This window comes from Ruditapes philippinarum, unplaced genomic scaffold (genome assembly GCF_026571515.1).
Source record: "Ruditapes philippinarum isolate M1 unplaced genomic scaffold, ASM2657151v2 ctg386_1_1_1_1, whole genome shotgun sequence".
NCBI lineage: Eukaryota > Metazoa > Mollusca > Bivalvia > Venerida > Veneridae > Ruditapes > Ruditapes philippinarum.
In genome coordinates this window covers 137,169-161,635 of record NW_026862271.1, presented here as the reverse complement: position 1 = coordinate 161,635, position 24,467 = coordinate 137,169, and the positions used below count along the sequence as shown (strand labels likewise).

The 24,467-nt window shown below is 35.1% G+C and overlaps 2 protein-coding genes across 2 annotated transcripts; one reads left to right on the top strand and one right to left on the bottom strand.

Annotated features, from left to right (window-relative positions):
* The first annotated feature begins 3,977 nt into the window (after nt 1-3,977).
* Nucleotides 3,978-10,858, top strand: LOC132718508 (mitochondrial amidoxime-reducing component 1-like). The gene is made up of 7 exons (XM_060702209.1): nt 3,978-4,512; nt 5,136-5,309; nt 8,165-8,339; nt 8,749-8,889; nt 9,215-9,279; nt 10,051-10,125; nt 10,619-10,858. The coding sequence occupies exons 1-7, from the start codon at nt 4,310-4,312 to the stop codon at nt 10,731-10,733; spliced, it is 948 nt and encodes a 315-aa protein (XP_060558192.1). The 5' UTR covers nt 3,978-4,309; the 3' UTR covers nt 10,734-10,858.
* A 9,804-nt stretch (nt 10,859-20,662) lies between these two features.
* Nucleotides 20,663-23,370, bottom strand: LOC132718507 (uncharacterized). The gene is made up of 4 exons (XM_060702208.1): nt 23,215-23,370; nt 22,406-22,530; nt 21,873-22,019; nt 20,663-20,943 (listed from the first exon to the last, which is right to left on the bottom strand). The coding sequence occupies exons 1-4, from the start codon at nt 23,219-23,221 to the stop codon at nt 20,815-20,817; spliced, it is 408 nt and encodes a 135-aa protein (XP_060558191.1). The 5' UTR covers nt 23,222-23,370; the 3' UTR covers nt 20,663-20,814.
* Between the last annotated feature and the right edge of the window lie 1,097 nt (nt 23,371-24,467).

Below are 24,467 nucleotides of genomic sequence, written 5' to 3'. Positions count from 1 at the left end.
TGTCTGAAAACAAAAAAAACTGTGCCATAAACTGAACAAGGAAATGAAACAAGTAAGCAAATTAGAAACCAACTAAATCAATGGCTGTCACAGGAGAGAGCACATGATTATTCTCCATGCATGATATTTGTACAGCCATGAATGAATTTCACAAAGAGATACATTGTACAATTAAATGAAACAAGAAATAATGTTAAATAGTAATTATTCAAAGCGGGTGAAAGTTTCACTGTACATGGATATTAATTATTACATGTACCTACATGCTTTTTTAATTTAATACATAAAAAGAGAGACTCATAACTCAGATATCAGAGTACATGTATGTAAAATTAAACATAATAGGAAGGAAAACAAGAAAAAACCAACTAACTTATGAATATGTAAACATGTATTTAGCCCTTAACCTGCTGAAAGTCTGTCACCAGTATAGAGCCCAGCTAACATATCCATGCAGTCTGACCAGGCTCTATACTGTTGACTTACCAACTTCAAAATTTCATCTCGATATACACAAAATTGATAATAGATAATTGATAATAACAAGAGGGCCATGAAGTCGCTCATCTGTATATAGGCCCCTGGAGCGGGGCCAGTTTAAACCCCAGGGCTTTTATTTGAACAAACTTGGTAGACACCCATTAGAAGATGTTTCATGCTAAACATCTAAGGCCTAGCTCGTTGGGTTTTTTAAAAGAAGATTTTTCAAGTTATTATGACACACCTAGGGCAGGGCCAGTTTTGACTCCAGGGCTTTTATTTGAACAATCTTTGTAGACACTTACTAGAAAATGTTTCATGCTTAATATCTAAACTCTAGCTATTCAGGTTTTTTCAAAGAAGATTTTTATGTTTTTGCTATTCACATATATAGAAAATTAATGTCCCCGGGACTGGGCCAATTTTGACCTCAGGGCTTTTATTTGAACAAACTTGGTAGACATTCACTAGAAGATGCTTCGTGCTTAATATCTAAACTCTAGCTATTTGAGTTTTTTCAAAGAAGATTTTTTAAGTTTTTGTTATACACATATAAGGAAAATGAATGACCCCCCGGGCGGGGCCAATTTTGACCCCAGGGCTCATATTTGAACAAACTTGGTAGACATCCATTAGAACATGTTTCATGCTAAATATCTTAGCTCTAGCTCTTTCGGTTCTTTCAAAGAAGATTTTTTAAGTTTTTACTATATGCATATAGGGAAAATCAATGACCCCCTGGGGCGGGGCCAATTTTGACCCCAGGGCTTTTATTTGAACAAACTTGGTAGACACCCATTAGAAGATGTTTCATGCTAAATATTTAAGCTCTAGCTCTTTGGGTTCTGTAAAAGAAGATTTTTTAAGTTTTTACTATATGCATATAGGGAAAATCAATGACCCCCTGGGGCGGGGCCAATTTTGAACCCAGGGCTTTTATTTGAACAAACTTGGTAGACACTCACTAGAAGATGTTTCATGCTAAATATCTTAGCTCTAGCTCTTTGGGTTCTTTAAAAGAAGATTTTTTAAGTTTTTACTATATGCATATAGGGAAAATCAATGACCCCCTGGGGCAGGGCCAATTTTGACCCCAGGGCTATTATTTGAACAAACTTGGTAGACACTCATTAGAAGATGTTTCATGCCAAATATCTAAGCTCTAGCTCTTTGGGTTCTTTAAAAGATGATATTTAAAGTTTTTTTCTTTCGGTTGCCATGGCAACCAGAGTTCTGCATGGAATTAAATTCAATAATTTTTAAAGGTGACCACCAAAGGAACATTCCTGTGAAGTTTGGATGGAAATTGGCTCAACAATTTTCACATAAACCCTGGTGACCACCAAAATGTAAACTTGATTCCATGTGAACATGTTGAAAGTGGATGAAATTGGCTCAGTGGGAACATCAACTTAAATGAGGAGCATACCAGATGTCACTTTTTATACTTTTATTATATTAATATTTTTCTATTTTCGTTGCAAATTAAATTCAATATAGCAGACCACTGTCTCTAAAAATCTCACAAAAAATGTGAATTTGCAAGATAATTAATCGCTAAAGATATGACGTTAAAGCTTCTTCTCCATTTAAATATAGCTTTGTTGGTAATTAGTTACACTTACAGTAATTGTAATCACCTGTAATTAATTACTCAAATACACATAATCAGATGTACTGTATTCATTAACTGATCTGAATTTGAATACATGTTACTTAATTTATTCAATAACCAAGTTTGAAGGCTGTCACCAGCAACAACACCTGGGGTGAGATAGGTACCCACCCACAGATTTTTCTCATTTAATTGGGAAGAGGCCTTAGCCAGTTGATTTTGGGAAAAATTATCACTAAAATTGCTAATTTGGGACTTAAAAAAGCAGGTTTAAGTTCAGATTTTGGGAAAACTGCATGATTTTAAAGAAAATTTCAAATGGGAAGAGACCATTTATCGGAGTCTGTTATATAGGTAGGAAAATCACTACGACAGCCACCCTAGGGGTTTCAGTTTACATAGACTTTTATAGTTAAATGTCTTAAAAAATCTTCTTCTCTTCAAGTGCATTGCCCACAGCTTAGCATCATCTTAATTATGTTTGTGTGTTTGTACATACATTGTATTCAAATTTGTTACAAGTTTCTGTTTTGTATAAATGTATATCAACCTCTTGTGCTTATTTTATTGTTTCTTAAACTCCTAACCATGTCATATATACAAAATTTGGCCTATTTTCTTAGCCGTGTGTCAATGATCTTTATGATGAAGTGAATTATAATTATTTATGCAGAACCTCTGACTCTGAGAGGAGCTGCAGCCCTACGAGGGCTGAAGCACTCTTAGATAACAAGTTACATGTATGTAATTTTTTGTGTATAATTCAACTGAAATCACATTAGAATCAATCAATATAAAATTGTCTAAATATAAAAAATTGAGAAAAATCGAAATCCTTAGATAACATGGATTTTTGAAAATCTTGGACTGGTTCTATATTTTAGCTATAATTAGATGCCAGGATGCTTTTGAGAAAAAAAATAATAAAAGGGTCTTCACAATTAAGACTATTGCTGGAAACTGGGTTACTTTCATCCAATTTTTTTATTATCCGAAAAACTGTCAGTTCATCAAAATAAAATTCACTGGTGATAAAGGGATAAGCAAACAAATACGACAAACTTATACAATATGTCAAAATAAACCCTCGTATAAATACACATTTATGAACATATCTAAAGAACGTACTAGCATTAAAATAAAACGATTTTGCAAATTTATGAAATATTCCAATTGTAATAAACGCTTTATTTTCATCTAAGTGATCCAGATCAATAACATCGCTATATTCCGTCCCGAAATTTTACCGTCATTTTATTATTTTGCAGACGATATATTTAGTTTCAAGTAAAATAAATAATCGTCTGTAAACAATATGATAAACAGACCCTTAAAGATATACTATGCTCATCTTTGGGTAAAATTATTTTATCTTAGAAATGTATTGAAATCCATGTTTCGTTTCGTTCAAAGCCTTGATAATGGCCATGAAATTCTTACTGAATATGTTTAATTTGAATAAAATAATGAATAGACTATGTATGGGAATCTGCATTCCCTATTAAAAGTCAAGTGAAGTTGGTCTTTTCTTAAAAAAACTGCCAGTTTTTTAATGACACTATATATTTATATTGTGACCACCTATTGTGTGTCGAGTTCAAAACATAACATATCTACTTTAAATGAAGTCGAAACATGTTCATTTTATACATACAAAGAGACTGTGTAGCAATTATTAATATTTTTAAAAATCAAATTTGAGCATAGTATATCTTTAAATTCACAAAGACCCATGTTCCTCAACTTGATCTGCACTCTACATATATATCCTGTTTTTTATAGTTCAGAATGCTCAGCCAGTCATATATACATGTACTTTTGTTTTGTTTAATTACAGTCTGTTAGTTAAGTTATCGTTTGTATAGAAGGGACGGGATATTCATCGTTGTAGAACTTTGTTTGGTGTACGTATAACCTAAAACTAATATTATGAAATAAAGTACTTTTCACGAATAATGTAAGTGTCATCATGCATGGCTCTAGCCTACATCATTTATGTTTGAAATAACTTAATTTTATCAACGTTTAACCATGTAGCGAATCTGTAAGAACGCTGAACGTTACATTACAGCGTTGTTAAAATAACTGACCTCATTTGAAATCATCCGTAGCTCAGTAGGATTGCAATTGTTGGCTAAAATATACATGTAGGTTTAAAGATACCATTTGATCGCGGGATCTTCTTGTTGTCAGTTCAATAATAAACCTAATGAAATGGACGTACTAATAGCCCTCGGTATCGGTACGACTTTTAAAGTAACTGCTTTGTCCTGGATAGCTTATAAAAGGCAAAAAGTATATGTTGGTAAAGTGTCGCGAATCAACGTGTTTCCTTTAAAATCTGCAAGGGAATTACAAAACATAACAAATGTCACTCTTACCAAACATGGATTGATGACTAAAGGATTAAGTGACAGGTAAGATTCAATTTACATTATATATAACAACAACATAATCTTAGCAATTAATTGGTCTGGGTAATACAAAGATACAGTAATTGACACACACACACACACACATTTAAATATAGACGACACGCGTGTATTTGCATCTTTAGCATTTATTATTATAAAAGATAAATTCAAAATTACCAATTAACACAAGCTATCATCCTTAGCAAAATAGTATTAAGCTACGTAAAACATTTTACAAATACATGTTGCATCGGATTCTAGCCTCTTCACGCTAACTGTGTCGTTTATGACGCAATTTAAAAATAAATATGGTATATATATATACATGTTTACAATAATGTTGCATGCACAAAATGCATGTAATTTCCAATTAACACCGAGTTTTTATCATATGACTTTGTTTGTTATCATGCATACTTGTGTTTTGCTTACAGATGAACACTACACTAAATGAAATTAATTATAAATGTTAAAAGATATAATCTGGCTTGCTGAACTTCAATTTAATTACAATTAAACTAGCCAGCACAGCTGATCACTTATGATATATATGAGAGACCAACCCTGACTTGTATACTCATATATGTTATTGTAAAATATACTGGTGCAAATGTCTTCCACTTCAGACACTGGGTTGTTACTAGAAATGGACAAAGACAAAACATTGGTTTTCTTCCGACCCTAACACTTATTCGAACTAGTGTCGAGGGAACAAATCTCCGTCTTGATGCGCCAAACGTGGAACCTCTTATGTTACCAATACATCCGGATATCAACCAGGAAAATTTAGTCACTATTTTGTAAGTATTTGTGTAGATATTGTCAAACAATATTAACCTGGCACTTCATTAACTTTCGTAAAGATCATTTGAATAAACACTGACCAGCATCTATCGAATATATCATATATTTGCTAACTTCACTCGTCAGTGTGCTCTGGTGTATTGGTATCGATGTCGGACTACCGATCTGAAGGTCTCTGGTTTGATTCCTTACCAACACCACTGAATGTTGCGTTTTTTTAATTTACTTGCAAGAATAAATTTGAAACAGTTTTACTACACCTGGTTTTAGACTTCCCTTTAAGTGGTGTTTTTATACACAATTATATCTTTTTTTACATTATCTTTCAACGGTTCTCTTTGTCACATTATGCAATTGTATAAGCTTTAGCGAATACACGCAATAAAGGCAGTTATTAAAAGTACTACATAGATAGTACACACAAAAGAGGACTTCAATAGTTTTAAGAGAATGGCAATTTTAAAATTAAGATAAAAAACCCGCTGAAATAGGATTGGCACCTACCAGGTTAAGTCTATATTCTTCAAGTGAAACCCCTTTACCAACTGCGCTGAGAGGGTTTTTTAATCTACACCATTTTAACAATACAAGTAGTTTGTAACGTTTACGGTATATACCGACTATACATGGTCAAATGCAAGTGTGTCAGGTCAATGTTGTTGGGCAATACTGTACACGTATATGATAAACGAATTAAACATAAACTATTTTGATAGTTTATCTACCATAATACTGCATGAAGTTATGTATATTGTGTACTTTCACTAAGCTTGTGCTTATGACACACACACATCATATAAAACACATTCAAGTGCTTTTTCAGCTGTTATAAAGTCGCTGATTAAAAAACAAACACACAAACATGATCATTTCTAGTGGGGATGTGTAATTGTTACATTATGTAATATTAATATAATTCTTGCATATGAGACAAGATTATTGACTGTTTACACCGGTGCTAGAAAAAACCTGTCTTACACCCCATGTAAACAATTACTCTCGAGCTCACCAAGCTCACCAAGTCCATGGACCGGCGTAAACAACATGACCTCGCTGTACTGGACTTCAACAAAGCCTTCGACCGCGTCCCACACAGTCGCTTGCTTGTTAAGCTCCATCATTATGGCATCAGAAACCATACCCTGAGGTGGATTGAGGCATTTCTCACAGGCCGCACTCAGCGCGTAGTCGTTGATGGAGCAACGTCCGACCCAGCACCCGTTATCAGCGGAGTCCCCCAGAGAAGCGTGCTCGGGCCCATACTCTTCCTAGTCTTCATCAACGACCTGCCACTTCATGTCACGTCCAAGGCCAGGCTGGTGTGTTATACCGGGAAATCGCCACTGAAGAGGACTGCCACATTTTGCAGGATGACCGATGAAGCTGGCATTGTGGGAGAAACGCTGGGGCATGAGTTTCCACCCAGAGAAATGCAGCATAATCAGGGTCCACAGGAAGAGGAACGCCATCATATACCCGTACTCCTTGAAGGGCCACACACTTGAGATAGACTCGATAACCAAGTACCTCGGAGTCCATATGTCTGGAAACCTCTCCTGGAATCAACATGTTGACAAGATCGTAAAGAAGGGCAACAGTACACTCGGCTTCCTTCGACGCAACCTGCGCATCCACAATGAACAGGTCAAGAGCACAGCCTACATGTCACTCGTGCGACCAGGCCTTGAATATTGCTCCACCGTCTGGAACCCTTATACCAAGGACCTTACACGCAAGCTCGAGATGGTCCAGAGGAGAGCTGCAAGATATGTGACGAACCGTTATCACAACACAAGCAGCGTATCCTCAATGATCCAACACTTGGAGTGGGAGACATTAGAGTCACGACGGACCAAAGCCCAGCTGACCATGATGTTCAAGATCACCAATGACCTTGTGGACATACCAGTCATAGATTATCTCACCCCTGCCCCGAGCCGCACTAGAAGTGACCACTCCAAGAAGTTCCATCTACCATCAACATCTACATCGTACTACAAGAACTCCTTCTTCCCTCGCACAGCCACAATATGGAACAGCTTACCTGCCTCCGTTGCAGAGGCCCCTGACTTGGTATCCTTCAAGCAGGGGCTATCAGCCCTCACATTCTAAGTCGCCTTATGGGCCCAGCTACAAGTACCCACTAGTGATATCCAAGGCTGTGCCGGCAGCGGCCACCGTAACCGGAGAGGTTTGGGTTGAAGAGGCGAAATATAGCTGGCCATACTTTTTGTCTATATCTCTACCTTTGTACTATCCAACCTCTTCTAACTTTCTATCATTTCTTGTTTATTTCTTTTTCTTGACCTAGCACCACCCGTCGCGTCATAATCAAGTGTGATTGCGCCGACGTACAATGTAGATGTAGATGTAGCTAGATATTCCTGTCTGTACCAGAAACTCATAGATGGACAGCAACATTCACTATTGTATGTTTTTATTTTAAAAACATAAGGAGTGGTCCATTAGTTACTTCATATTTACTTCATAGTAGATCTATGCAAAATATAAAAATCCAAATTAATTTGTAGAAAATCATGAACATCCGAGCGGCTATTTTAAAGCCGAAACATTGATTAAAATTGTTATTATTTACTCGTAAAAACAGTCAAACTCCTTCGCTTTAACCATTACTTTATTGATGCAATGGAATATTGACAGTATTTAATTTAATTGCAACAGGAAATGTTCTCCACTAAAATAGTCTTACGTTTCTCACGTCTGACATTTTTCACGACCCTCCCGTGAGATTCGTAAGATCTTACATTTTTCACGGGTCTGACGAATCTCACGCTACACCGGTGTAAGTTCCTTATAATCTTATACTGAACCTCAAAGGTATCGCTTTCAGAGTTAAAGAACAGAAACAGTCTACTTTAGATTGTGGTGATAAGGCTGCGGCATGGATTTCAAAAGTTGTTGGGAAGGAAAATTTGAGATTACATCACTCAGCACCGTCATTAGAAAAACGTCTGTCTCATCAGGTGTTGAAAGATTGGCCCACACAAATTAGGAAACACGACGAGGTAAGTGGTGATATGTCTTTAAAAATACATATTAGAAACTATACAAACGTGACAATATCTTGAAAAAGGTAAACCCAATTTAACATCTGAATATCTAATTACTGTACATAATGCTGTTGAAAATTCAACAAATGCATCACATTATATATGCACCACACTGCCTCAATAAAGACGACGTTATTGGAACAAGTGGAAAGTATTTGTCACCAGTTTTATTGGTACAAGATTGTGCACAATTAGCAATGTCTTTGACAACATGTAAATGAAAATGAAAAGACTATCCTTCAAGATAGATCAAAGAGCACGCTGCATTTTCCTACAAGATTCTAAAGTTGTGTTAGTTTATTAATAAAGAGGATTTCGTAAGTGTGTTTATTGCTATTATAATTATACATTCATTCTGTTGCAGGTTGCTTTCCAAGATTTTGTACCATGTATGATAATGTGTCAATCTTCAATGGACGTGTTGAACCAGCGTTTGGATAAACCAGTTTCTTCATTACAGTTCCGACCAAATATAATGATAGAAGGAAGCGAGCCGTTTGATGAAGTAGCTTTCACTTACATATATATGACGATTATTTAACGCTTGAATTTCCCCTTTTTTAAAATGCGATGAGTTGCTTATAATCCTTTATAAAAGTTGAATACAATAACTTATCATTTTCAAATGTAAAAAAGAAGCGATAGTACAATATTTTCAATTAGTGTTGAATAATTGTATTGCAGAAATACCGATATCACAAATTAGTGAAATAACTGATTTTTGCACTCATATTTGTAATTGAGCTGACTGGAACAATTTAGTTGGTTTAATTAGTATTTGATTATTGTTTTCAAAGCTGTTTTTATTAAGACGAGGTATTGTGATTTAGGTAAACTGGGAGACTATCTACATAGGTGACAAAGCATCAACAAAATTTGTTGACAACTGTACAAGGTACTTATTAAAGAGACGTCAATTTTTTTATTCATATGAAATATTGCATTTCTTTGTATCATATATAAAGGTGAAATGTTTAACCATTAATTAGAACATAGATAAAATTTCTGTTGGAGACAAATGATTTTAAATTTTTGTAAAATAATGCAACAAGATACACGCTTTTTTTCTATAGAAATGATTTATATTCGTTGTAGTCGAAGCAGCAAATTTTCTACGATTCGTTTAAGGAACGTATAACAATGCAGTTTTGTAAATACTGCCAAGTCAAGAAGTCATCTCTCCGTTTCTTTCGTTTTGCAGATTTTGGTGTAAATGTGAAACGTGTATAACGTTGTATGATTTCTCAGATGTTTTGCTAATTTATTCATGAACGCTTTAGCATATATACGAGCCCTGTCTCGACAAAACCAACATAGTGCGTTTGCGACCAGCCTAGATCCAGACCAGTCTGCGCATCCGCGCAGTCTGATCAGGGTCCATGCTGCTCGCTTTCAGTTCCTCTGCTTGTAATAGAGTTGGTTAGCGAACAGCATGGATCCTTATCAGACTACGCGGATGCGCAGGCTGGTCTGGATCCATGCTTGTCGCAAATCAACTATGTTGGTTTTGTCGTGACGCGGCTCGTATGTGTTCGAATAAACTTGCGTTGACATCTTTTCAAATATACTTATTTTGCTTACAGTGAGTGTCATAAAGACATTATATCTTTGTAAATGGTTGCGTTGCTAATAAATCATAACAGTTATATATTATTTACATTTACAGGTGTGCTATCGTCACCGTAAATCCTGAAACTGGGACAAGGAGCAAGGACAACCAACCGTTAGAGGAACTGAAAAAGTAAAACGACATTCCCTTTAGTCTCTTTTAATATATCGTATCGATTTATTCAGGGAAAAGACATAAACACATACAATATTATCACATATGTCAACTTGCATATATATAAAAACACACACATAATTGCAACAAAAATAATTATAAGATTAATTAATGGAGTATGTTCTCTGTTACCCTAGGATTGCCCATTAAGCTAAAAGCTTATTTCCAATGGGGTCCATTTTCTGTAAAATTATCACACTAACTTACATAATAATAAATTGATTATGTATACATGTATTACAATTTAAACCTATCATGACATTTTAATGTTTAAAAACGATTACTTTTCACCTTTTTTGTGAATGTAACAATAAAGTATTTTCAATATTCAACAGATACTATTATATTTTATGGATTTCATCAGATGATTGTTTTATTTTGTTTCTTTTAACTATTAGTCATTATTAAGTCCAAACATCTCTGTTGAAATGAAGAACTATTCCTGTTACAGATTCCGTTGCATGGAACCATATGGTCCGTTCAAGCCAGTGATGGGCCTACATACTGCTGTAGAGACGGAAGGTGATATAAAGATAGGAGATCCTGTGTATGTAGTCAAGAAATAAAACCACGAACAAGTTGCCTTTATATGGATAGATGCCTTCATTTTATTTGATCACATAACATCTTCTCAAGATATAGACATTTTTTCATATTATGCAATATTGACTTTAATAAAGAAGAGATGCCATTTATCTTGTTATTCTTTCATAACGAAAATAACAAATTCGTTGTATATATGTATTCTAGGCTTTTTGACAGCCCATCTGCCAGTGAGGTAGCTTTCACTGTTGAGTATTGATCCGGCCATCTCACCAGTCATGCCCTTAAAGGGTTAGTTTTAAAGCACATAGTGGCGATAATATACCTTCAAATTACACCGATCATTATAGCCACAGATATGAATTTTGAGCCAAAATTAGGTCTTTATAGTTTATACAGCGGCGATGATAGCCTCAGTGTACCGTAACCGGAGACAATATGAAAAGAAAATAGCCCTTAAAAGGGCTGCTGATGCCAAAGGGCCTACCTTCCCAGCATTCACTCTCTGTGTTAGGGGCTCACGCACCCTAGCATACTTTCTACGTCGTCCAAGCCTACTTTGTAAGGCCCCCATCACTTGGAATTAGTTGGGACATCGGCAGCTAGCCGCTGGAGACAAGTTTCAGTTATCTTTTCCGCCGTCGAATCTTTTGCCGAAGCCCTGTGCTTTCTCTGCGAAGTGCATGCCTCGAGTGGAAGACAGAAGTAACGAATTCAAACATTTAATTTTCCTTTTTATACTTCGCCCCCAACGTTTAAAGAGGGATATCTGAGAATTACTTTCCTGTTACTCTTGTCCCGGTACGTTTCTAGTGCTTTTCGTTTAATGTCGAAAAGGCACAGCTTCTAAAAAATGAGGGTCAGTACACTAAGAAAACGTCATGAAATTGACAGTACTTTGAATACCATTCAGAGCTTAATTATAGCATATACATGAAACAAAAAATGCAATGGAGTGCCTCAAACTAGTCCATCATGCCAAGTTTTACAAATCTGTAATGCACTTTGTTAAAGTCATGCTCCTTTTTTAGTTTAGAAATTTCCTGAAATTTACATTTGCTTTAATATTTATTTTAAAGTTTAATAATATTTAATGTTAAAATTATACTTACAATATAGAATTCCACAATTTTATAAACATAGTCAAGTGGACATACAAAAGGGTTGGGCCAAAAGTTCTAACAGCATTACCTGAGGTAAGTAAAATTAAGTTGATATTTCTAAAACTAGTGCAGATATTTTGTCACAACAATTTTAACGAATAATGAAGCAGAAACGTTGTTTGACAATGTAAAATCCCAACGTTGCTCATAGCTCTTTTCTTCTTGAATATATATTAAATACTATAATGTATTATTACTAATGTATGTCACATTCTCGGATTTTGAACTCTGTTTTTTCTCAATGTCCTTGAGGTTTTCATATTTCCAGTTTTTATACAAGCATCAGCAGTTGTCAAGTGCTGTGTGGCAGCCTTAAACATGCCTGTTTTTCAATCTTGGTTTTGTTTTATTTTTTTATCCGTCGGGATCACTGATTCCAGAACGAAAAGTGTTGAAGTTGACTACTTTTTATAAAGTCAGTGCATGGGTTGTTACAGATGTTACACTCTGGAAAGGCTTGGCATTGTTTGTGATAAATCTATTCAATAAAACCCAAATTTATTATTTCCATTGGTCTCAAGGGACCTCCCCTTTCAAGAATGACATTGTATTTTAACTTCGTACGTTTTGGAAATACACAGTGACATAGAACATAAAATATTAACATTACAAAAACCATTTATGACATTATCTGAACCATTTATGACATTACCTGAAACATTTAAGACATTACTTGAATAATTTATGACATTACATGAACCATTTATGACATTACCTGAACCATTTATAGTAAATCTATAATGGTATAACAAACTTACATAGATGTTCAAGTTCTTTGGATACTTTGACACACGGATGTAATCAGATAGATTAATCTGAGCAGTTTATTGCTTGTCCATTCAACAGGAAACCAGGAAGTGGACTGAGGGAATACTGGGACGTCCCATCTCACCAAGGTCAAACACCACTATATTTCGGTTAGGTCAGTGACCACCACACTCCTCCCCGTCCTATTTGAAAAGGCTGGCTGCCAGATAAGACCTTTCTAGTATCTAATCCAGCACTCAATACGAGCCTATTGAATGATTTCCTGGATCCTTACCAGTACTGGTACTGTACCCTGCTCTAGTACACGTACCAAATAGGTGATTATCATTAACCAATCACATGAGCAGCTCAGCTATGACTTGATCAGCTGAGCAGCCCCACTAGGACTTACTCAATTCCTTGAGCAGCCGACTATGCAGAATTCTACGACTCACTCAATCACCTAAGCAGCCCACTATGCAGAATTCTACGACTCACTCAATCACCTGAGCAGCCCACTGTAGAATTTATAAGAATGAATTGTCACCAGTAGCACCCTGAGAAGAATTAACCAACATTAGTCTCTAACAATCACCAACAAACATAGAAACCTCCTTCAGGTCTAATTGATTAACTGAAGACTTATATCTTACTACTGTCAAAACACTCTAACCCACTCATGCACTGGTTCAAACTCAGATGCAAGGATATGCAGCCTATATTTAGAGACTACCGCAACACCTATCACATCTACCAGCTTAACAGCATGAGCATCCTGAGGATTATACCCCAATCCTCAATATAAGACCTTATCTGGACAACAAACAATCCAGACTCAGATTTATATTCAATGACCAACAAGAAGTAACCTTCACCCACAAGCTGTGATACCACATTACAATAACCACACTGAATCATAAATCTCCAGTCTTATTTTCTTACCCCCCAAAAAGACAACACATTTCCTTTGATAACTGTTATAACTCTGACATTATTTCAAGAGCTAAACCTAACAGATAACATCATGACAATTACTACTTCAGTTCTGCAAGATGCTCATTCTATTTCTGCCATAAGAAACCCCCAACCACGCAATCCAATATTGTACTAACATTTGTAATGATCACTATTAATAGACGCCTGCATCTAAATAGATCCCATACAAACTGTCATAAATTGCTTGTCGGCCTAACAAGCAACCTACCAAATGACATTATAGGTCATCTAGCTTAGAAGAGACGGGAACTGCGTACTTGGTGACCCCCTACATAGCAGTGAACTTAACTGACCAGATGCAACTTGCTTGTCTATATGGGAGGGGAGCTAACCTTCTCTTAATGGTGACTATATTGTTACCTAACATCTCAGTTCTGGGACTCATATTTCTGTAAATAACACCAGAATGGACTCTAGGGCCTTTTGAAACATAATCATCAATAAGCTCGCAACTCATTATTACTAAGATGATTCCTAGATAATGAGCTTACACTCCTGGGATTCGTTCCCAAGGTTCCTTATTACCAAGACTGATTGTTACACACTCAATGACAGATGCGATTTTAACCTGAAACCCGTAGATTTTGGTTCCTTCCCTGGCAGGCTTCCCAAGACCCTTAGTGACCCAAGTGATTTTTACTTACCAATAGCACCACATCTACATCGTCAATAAAGGATCCCCCAATTCATGGGCCATCATATACTAATTGACACCTACCACAAGGCAATTTACCCCAAATCGATTTCCCACATGGTACCAGACATTACATCATTTTACCATGATTACGATTTGTTCTGTGCCCCAAATCGATTTCCCACATGGTACTAGACATTACATCATTTTACCATGATTACGATTTGATCTGTGCTGCAGCAACTTACACCGGGATAGATCCTTCAACCATCCCGCCAAAGTACCTTGTGGCTCCCAAAAACAATAAACCACCTTATATGAGTGATCAGTCTATGGTATGCAATCAGCTAAACTACCAGATAAAGTAAATTACCCCATGGTAGTTCTTCTCTGATTAACCACCAGATAAATTTAATTACCCCCTGGCGGTTCCTCTCTGCAGCTACCCTCACACCCACCATCACTAACCGGCTAGAGGCGGAGCTTTCCCTGTTGCTACTCTTACCCCACCAGTACTAACTGGTAAGAGGCAGGCTTTTAGTCCCTAAGACTTATTCCAACTACAAGGCATTTCCCTCAAGTTGATTTCCTACATGGCACCCTGGATCCCAACACCATGATTACAACCTGATTTTCCCCAGATCGATATCCTACATTTTATTCTATCCAATTCCCTTCCCCCCTTGGGGATTAGAAGAACCACACATTAGAATAAACATGATTTCGACCCAACCTTGTAGTCTTAAAACACCTAAAAGCATTTTATAAACTTTTAGGGCTACCCTTTGACCTTAGCTTAGTCAACTGTGAAAGCCTTCTCAAACTTATCTTCAAGTTTCTCAATAGCCTCCATCACAGTTTCCCAAGTCACAGAAGAGTTATCTTCATCAGAATGAACTTCATAACTATCAGTACTGACTGAAGAAACCCTCTTTCCTTCACACCTTTCACTGCGTTTGCTCCTACCAAAAATGGCCTCATGGCTCTGTTGGTACTTACGGACCACTAATATGGCTTGTTCGACCGTGGATGGATCATGCATGTAAACATGGAACCCAGCTTGTTGGTCTAATAAACCATGGCAAAACCTACTTATAACCTGACTTGTTATAAATTTGGCACACACCCCCTGAAAGGCTTTATCGGCTAAGGCACATAACCTGTCTGCAAAATCATCAAGAGAGTCGCCTGGGTTTTGAAAAGCTTGATAAAATTGCCCTTGAGCTGCCTATGGTGAAATTTGGTCACCAAACCGAGCCTCCAGTTTATCGTATAAAGAAGCATACGATTGCACTTTTTTTTATGTAAAATTACATAATAATCTAAAGCTTTGCCCTCTAACGTCCAGCACAACGCATACAGTTTATCCTCATTTGACCACTGGCACATCTCAGCATATCTGGAAAACTTAAAAATGAAAGCTTCCCAACTGCCATTGCCATCAAATGTTAAATTCGTGGGCATTTTATCTAACGATAGTCTTGACCTGGCTGTTACAGGATAAACTAGTTCCCATCCCCCATGAGATAATGGCTCAAATTCATTATCCCCCAATGAGGTGGTCCCCTGTTCTTTCCATAGAGACCGCACAGACCTAAAATCAGCTATCCCCACCCATCACAGGTCTACCTTCTCTAGGCACAAATAGACTTTTGCAGCTTACTCTGACGCGGACAGTGGACATTTGATAACGAACAAATGTTGCGGGGAATTTCTCAAAATGGTTGTAAACTGAGAGGAGTCAAAATTCAGAACATTTAACTTTTTCATCTATACATGGGCGTATTAAAGACAAAAACACGTTATTATTTATATGACATTTTATTGTCATAATTTATCTAAGATGGTGCATTTATATATTTTTTTTCATCATCGGAGCTGACTCCGAGTTCTCTTAATAATTTGGGAACTTTCTTTGTGATGAACTTGTTGTATGTCAGTTGGTTTTTCTCTGATCAGTGCTGCAATTGGCCTTTTTCAACCCCTGCCCCTGCCATTGTTGTTCTCTCCGGCATGTTGATCCACGGTTGCCGATCTTGGAGCAATTTCGGGTTGTTGGTCAATCGCTACAAAGGGAAAAGTTATTTTAACGAAACATTTTCATTGATTCATTTTTACAGCAGTCACTATTTTATAGTCTAATATTGTATTCTTATAAAACTGTATATTAGGATATTTTATCGCATTTATTTTTCAGGAGTTGTATTATTTCTATAGCCGAAACATAATTTTTAACATTTATTTCCATTTTAATGAATATAAATCATTTTCATTATTTCACTTGCCCTGGGTTTGTAAAATTCATTCTTTAAAATACACGGTATATATATAAATATGTGTGTGCGTGTGCGTGTGTGCGTGTGTGTTTATAGCTGTAGTTAGCATATAGTAAATAAATATTATTACCTTACCGTACCGCACTTTACCTTACCTTACATAACCTTACTGTATTGTACAGTACCATACAGATAATACAGGAGTTATTATTGTTCGTGTTGAGAGTGGCTTCCCAAATATTAGTCCAGGAGATGAACTTGATCCCCCCCCCCCAAAAAAAGGTAAACATACTAGGAGATACGATATATCCTAACAGGTATCCCAACATTACAGATACGTCTGCCCGACTGTCGCGAAAACGAGGCCAAGAGCTTCGAAATGTAGAAAATATAATAGGTATATAAAATCATACAGGGTGACTCTGGAACATGCAATTTCCCAACTTAAGTCTGACCGTCCTATAAGCTCGGTGCGGAGACATTCAACAAAATTGTTAATTAAGTAACACTATAATACGTGCCGGACTTGTTTGCAGATGGTAAGAAATTGGTTTGAACTATTAACATAAATTTATAAACTGGATTGTTTATTATCATTGACTTACGCTTTAACATTATATGTTATTTTGGTTTTGGAGTGATATATGTGGATATATTACCTGTTAAGGTTTTATATCACCCGAGCCGTTAGGCGAGGGTGATATTTTATCTTAACAGGTAATATATCCACATATATCACTCCAAAACCAAAATAATAATTTTATTACCCTTCCCCTGCCGAGTTTAGACGATTTTTTAAATAATCATTGCTGTTTCAAATGAAACGTCGAAATAAGATTCCCTTTAGGATACCTCTTCGTCACAACATGACGACACATAAATACATGACGTATTTTTCCCGTACCTTACAAAAGTAAACAAGAGAAAAGGAGTAGTCTATTGAACGCACTTTTTTGTAATTAATATCAAGCTTTCACAAGGTCATATTTGTTTTCGATACTGATGGTTATATGTATCATAACTCTACTTTGGTAAATATTTATCATTTGACAGTTAAAAAGTGCTTTTAAATCGGAATTTACACCACGTAAAATCGAACCGTACGCGCATCATCTCCGCGCATGTTGTTTACAACGTTGGGTACCAAACGGGGAAATTTAGTGTGTATATTACCCGTCTGGCTCGGTTATATAAATTTCTTTCGGGTGATCAATATCCAATCAAAAAGGCGGAAAAAATCTGGAAGGGTAATAATAAATTATATACAGTATTATTATTTTGAGAAAGCCCCTGAAAATTATCAGTAGTCCATCGTCCGCTGTCCTCATCGGAGTAAGCTGCAAAAGTCTAATACTGCAGTGCTTTTCACCCCAGCTGACCCTCTAGCCACATCAGGCTTTACTGCCCCAGGCTTTGGTTCCGAAAAGTCTGAAAATGACTGATCCAAGGACCTAAATGACTTATCCAAGGACCCTTCCCCTTTAGAAGCTTCAGTATGATGCTCTAAAGCCTCCTCTTTCCTAGGGGATTCTTCCAAAGCCTCATTTGGTGAAAAATCTATCATATCTAATTCCTCACCCGTAAACTTTTTCCAACATATTGCAGACAATATGTCGGCTGTGATATCACCGCCAGCCCCCCTTATGGATAGGAGAATAGCAGCAACCCTCTTACTAACCCCCGGAATTTTAACCAACTCGTCCTCAGAAGCAAAATTAATCGCAACCTTAGATTTATTGGTGTGGGGGCCTTTTGTGTCTGACCTATCTATCGCCATTGCCATATTTATAATTACTTATTACAATATTTTTATTTCAAATAATTAAAAATATCAGGCAATTACAGGTCGTGCAAAGTACCACTTACCACCGTTACTGTAAACCAATTTCCGAAATAAAATTTATTTTATTCCACACACCTACACAATACTATAATATTGTGCCTTACAGTAACTATTATAAGCAATATTGAAAGAATATCGCTCTTTGAATTATGCAATATAAAAAAATATCACACTTCTTTCTGCCTGAAAATAAGCAATATTGTGAAAATATCACTCTTAAAAATTCCTCTGCAATTTTCTTTCAAAAATTGCTAGGTTTTGGAACAACAATAGAAGAGAAAAAAAAATGATACCGGTATCAAATATCCTAATTAGAAACCACAATGGTAAAAAAACCTAAGTGGGTCCGAAGACTGGTAGCGTCTAAAAATACAGGCCGCAGCTAGAATTGAATCACCGCTGCCACCATTATAGTAAATCTATGGTCTACCAAGGTCAAACACCACTATATTTCGGTTAGGTCAGTGACCACCACATGACATTACCTAAACCATTTAACCCATTACTTCATGAGCATTTTGTGAAAAATGGCTGTTTTCATTGAAAAGTCTCTCGTTACAAGTTCAAATTGCTATAATACTATAAAAACTGCTTCAACACTAATCAAACTTGGCACAAATGTTGACTGGACCATTGCCCTTGCAACAACATGCTCAGACTTAAATTTTCTGTTACCATGGCAACGAGGGGACATCTCAAAATTGCCAAAAATCACTATTTTGCGATGATTTTTTCCATCAAAATTGATTTCAAAGTGCTGCAACTTCTCAATGGATTGAGATAGAGTCAAATGCTTTTCAGCGTTGGTTACACGTTACCTTATGATCAATCTTGGGTCATTTATAGCCTCTCACAAGTCCAAAATTTTCTTGGCGATGAGAGGGAGTCCGCCCCCCTTCAAACCCCCCCCCCCCAAACAGAAGGGGGCACATCCTTCTGGCCCCTGATGTATCTATTGGTTGGGGCGCCGCGCCGAAAAAGAGGTCACTTTTTTAACAACATTTCTCAAACAAAAACAAGTGTTGGGGGCCTAAATAAGGCATTTTTTCACCATTTGAGACAACATAAAGGGGGGGGGGGAGGCGTTAAAAGGCGTGTATATAACGTAATGTGTTAAGACATTACTTGAATAATTTATGACATTACATGAACCATTTATGACATTACTTGAACCATTTATGACATTATCTGAACAATTTATGAAATAATCTGAACCATTTATGACATTACTTGAACCATTTATGACATTACCTGAACCATTTATGACATTACTTTAACCATTGATTTTTTGACGACCGTCATATGCAATTTCCGTGTAATATGGCTACATTGTGTTCCTAAGTCTAAATCAAAGCACAGAAGGCGCTGAATTTGTTTGGGTCTCAGAATGTAAGAAAGGTGAAGGTTGTGATATTATTAACCAGTTAGTGTTTGTTTTGTGCCACCAATGCTGTTTCCAGTGTTATAACTGTAGTAAATTGGTAATAAGACTAATTGCAACACTGGTATTCAATTCAATGTTTATTTGGCTTTAAAAAAAAAACCTTATTAATTTCGATATATTTTCACGTTAAACCTGTTGTTTAACACTGATGTAAATAATCATGGAGCTTAATATAAGCATGTATATCTATAAAGAATAACACAATATTAGAAATCTTCGACCAATCGGGAACTATTTTTACCCGAGAAGGCTTTAACATTTATGCGTCTGTCATTTGACAATCTTTACGCAGTGATCTCCCCTTAATTTTTCGGCGTTAGTGTACATATAAAGGGAAGTAACCGCTTCGAGGAGTTTGGACTACTTTCGGTTTCGCTACCGTTTTTTGTTTGGTCCGACGACCCAAACAAATAAAAACCTCTACAGTCATACAATGCGTCATTTTGGGCAAATGATTAATAACATATTGAATAACATTATGCTCCTTCACGGGTATATAGTCAGCGAACAGTAGAAAGTAAAAATAAGTTTATATTTTGCCAAATGTCCTTACAATTAACATGGCTTAATCAAATTTCTGTAAAACTCCATCGGAATTTATAAAAAGAGTGGGGTAGAATTATATTTCATCCTTAACATTTTACAGTATCAACTGTTTGTCAATCGCCATTATATCAGTCAATCGTTTGAGTCAATTCAGCTTAAAATGAGCATAATGTCTGCTATTGTTTACGTTGGAAGTCTTTCAGTAAATATGTGTTGCTTTATTTATGCATTTAAAATGAGAACACTTAGTGTTAAGGGAGATTATATGCTACATTAATGCGCAGCATATCCAAAAACAAAGAATTTTGTGTTAATCAGACTGTTTTAATGACCGTAGTTTCGACAATCACTTCAAATACATGATACGTGGAATTTATGTGTTGTTCATGGTTTCTTTAATCTTAAACCAATTAAGTAACTTTAAAGAGTTTATAAGGTATCAAACAGCCAAGTATTTAAGTAAAGTAAATTAATAAAGCAACTAAAGGCCAACTTGTAATAGTGACAATAAGACTTGCAATCCCGCACCTCGTTGACCAAATTAATCTTCTCTTATATTCGTTATCATCTTCAGCTTCCTTTGCCTGAAAAATATCATAGTATATGTATTAAAAAATCTTTCTTCATTTGTTTAAAGACAAGTATATTTGATGTAACAAAAAGTGAGAATTAGCTTTGCGTGTCTGTGATATGTAACAATGTAGAAGTATTGATAATTATTGCTGCTTTTACAGTTACTTAGTTAAGTAAAAAAAAAAACAATCTGAGTTTGGTATTAGATACATGTAATATATAAAAATAAACAATTATCTGCTGATGACATTATTTCATATAAACTAAATACAATAAAGAAAAATAGAATCCCTAAAGAACGTCAAAAGCGGCAAAAAGCCGTAGTTTATAACTATGACAAAGCATGGCTGTATAGAATCGTTACAAAATGAACTTCAGTTTTTATAAAATATAAATAAAGTAAAAGATTAAAATAATCATCATGATCGTAAATAAAATTCACTACTACATTTATTAGTGTTGATAATCCTTTAAACGATTGGTACTATGGCAACAATGTTAAAGTGTTTTCCCATCCCAAACTGTACCATGGAATATAGCTTCTTTCAGTATGACATCCGAAAGATATTCTTTATAGGAATATAGGATTTTTGAAAAATGATGAAGAATGGCCAAAAGAATTGCAGAAAATAGGTTGAAAGGAAAAAAAATTCTCAGAGCGCATTTATTTCTAATCGGCCTGTTGTTTAATGTATCATTTTTCCTTTGATTTATACAAACGCTTTTAAGCATTTGTTTGCCAAAATGACAAATTGTTATACGCAGGACGTCGTCTGCTTACTGCCTTGCATACTATTAATAGGATTTCAATATTAGCACGGATGTTCCTGACTCAGTACTGGTGGCAAAGGTTAATCATTTCCGGTTCAAACTGGTTCAGAGTTTACAAACACGAGGCTTAGTCGTACATACTATTGGATCGGCATAATTATATACATACCTGACATGCGAATGATAGAGCACAGCATCCAAGAAGAAAGCAGCCGCAACATATGACAACCCAGGCCAGTATCTCTGCCTGTTCTCTTGTCAAATGAAATCGTTTCTCTTCATGTTTGTCTTTGTTCAATTTTGGCTGTGTATCAACCTTTAATGTTTGGATATAATTACATTTATAGCATCAACTACTTTTAAATGTCTATAATTATGTCGAAAATATTTTCTTATTGTCTATTACGTATCAAAAGTAGTATTTATCATATTTGCTTATCTCGTCTTTAATCTTTGTCCTACCTTTGCGTCCATATAAAATGCCTCACTTTGAAAATTTGAGCCAAATATTTATGTTAGTTATATGTTAATAAAGAAAAAATCGGAAATACTACTATGTACTCATGACTAGAATTTAACAAGATACCATCTAAACAAAAAAACCACTACCTATATTGTACTTTTGTTGCATGAAAATCGTCTTCAATCATAATTAAAAATCATAAGGTAAATAAAAAAAAACATTGAAATTAAAATCCTTACTTCTTTGTCTTGTGTTTCTTCGCTCGCAACGTCCCTATATGCCTCTTTTTCATTCGCAATTCCTTCGTGTACGTGTACTCCTGTTTCACTCGTCATTTCTTTGAGAATGTCTTTTTCTTCTTGTACTAGAATTAAAACATATACTTTCTTTAAACTTCTTTAAGTATTCAAATCGAGACTAGACATTCTTGAGGTGAGCAAAATATTATGAATTATCTAGCCGACCAAACGTAGGCCTTAACTGCAACTGTTGTGAAAATAAAATTCATGTATATGTACAACATGTAAGCACTTAAAATAAGAAAACAAAATACCTTGAAAGTGTTTTTGGGAAAGCATATGAATTAAGGAAGGTACATGAAAAAAATTTATGATGCTTATATTGATAAATGTTCTCAGTATACAAACACATATGGGCTATCTAATGTTTACAACAAGTCGTGTATGTGATATATAAATCCACCGATAGAAAATCCTTAAGCATGGTATTATTATATACTAAAAAGAAGAAAAAAAATTTAATTATCAAACCAAATAATACACAAGAATTGATTTTCTATGTTTGGACATATCCTTCAATTTATTTAATAACTGATTTGATTGAACCTTTTGAAGATATTTTATCTGACATTTTATGTCTAAAATCTGCATTTAGAAGAACAAAGTAAGCCAACTGAATTAATTAAAAATATATTTAACAACTTTTCCATTTTAAGCAAACGAAAGTAATTGTTACAGGAATTCAATATTGGAAATATTTAATTGATTTATTTAATTCTTAAATTTATATGTAACAAAGTATAACTAACCTGACATTTCTTTAATGTTTTACGCCTATTAAGTAAAATATTTTAGCTATGTAATATGTAACTTTATATGTCAATCACTGATTTCCCCCAGTTTCCTGTTTATTTGAAAGTCCGTCTGATATCATGCACGTTTATTCGTTAATATATTGTTTATTTACTATATTGTCGAACATGCAAACCTTTTCATTTTATATGAAACGATATTTTACATCTAAGTCTTACATAGTAAAGTTTAAAGATCCTGTAACACAATTTTGTTATGGTTTTAGATCATAAATATGATGTTCAAATGAAGATTTATCAATATTGTATGTTCCAAAAAACATTATTTATAAAGATATGACCGAATTCAACATTTAATGTAAATAAAGGGAGGTAATATAAAAATATTTTCTATAAAGTTTAGAAATGAATGCATATATTTTAATGATTACATATGATATGCAACAAATATTTGCAGTACATATTTTACATATTCTTCGATGTTTGAAAATTGTTAAAAATTTGCATAATTATGTACATTATATATAATTTCACCTAGTGTGGTATACCACTTTGATCAAAACATACAGGATCTTTAATCTGGTTCCTTTTTTATTTGTAAGAATGGAAATTGAAATACTTGACCGTTTTTTAAAAGTATATAGTCTTGTTAGAGATATTTGTGGCATCTTACACCGTACAGAGATCACTGAAAATATAGCATCTCATGATAGCTCCTCTCTATCATTCTAATATAGTGACACTATACTCTTTTTTTCATTGTCATTTTCATTGAGCTTAAGTGACTAGACTATATATTCCAAAAGATTGATTGCAATAATGGCGATAAACCAACAGTTGATACTGGAAATTGTTTAGGATGAATATAAATATCCCTAAAATACAAATAAAGTACCCCCCTATTTGTTTATAAAAACTTAACGTTAAGTAACTGGTATAGGGTATGTAAGTCTCGTCATGTGACTTGCGAGATTTCACGATATTTTGCACTTCCGGGTACAAACAAATATCAACAACATTGCTAATCTATATTGGGTAATACTTGTATGCCGGTAAGAAAGTAAAACTTACACGGAAAAGCAATGGATATGTGGAAATTGGCAGAGTCTTTTTATTTTATAACGAAATGCAAATGGTTTCATCTTGTGAATAAGTATCAATGAAAGACACTTCGTATAATCTTCAGGTGGGTGTGTCATTTCGAATTCAGTTTATCGCAATAAATGCTGTAATATTTTCATTTTTCTATG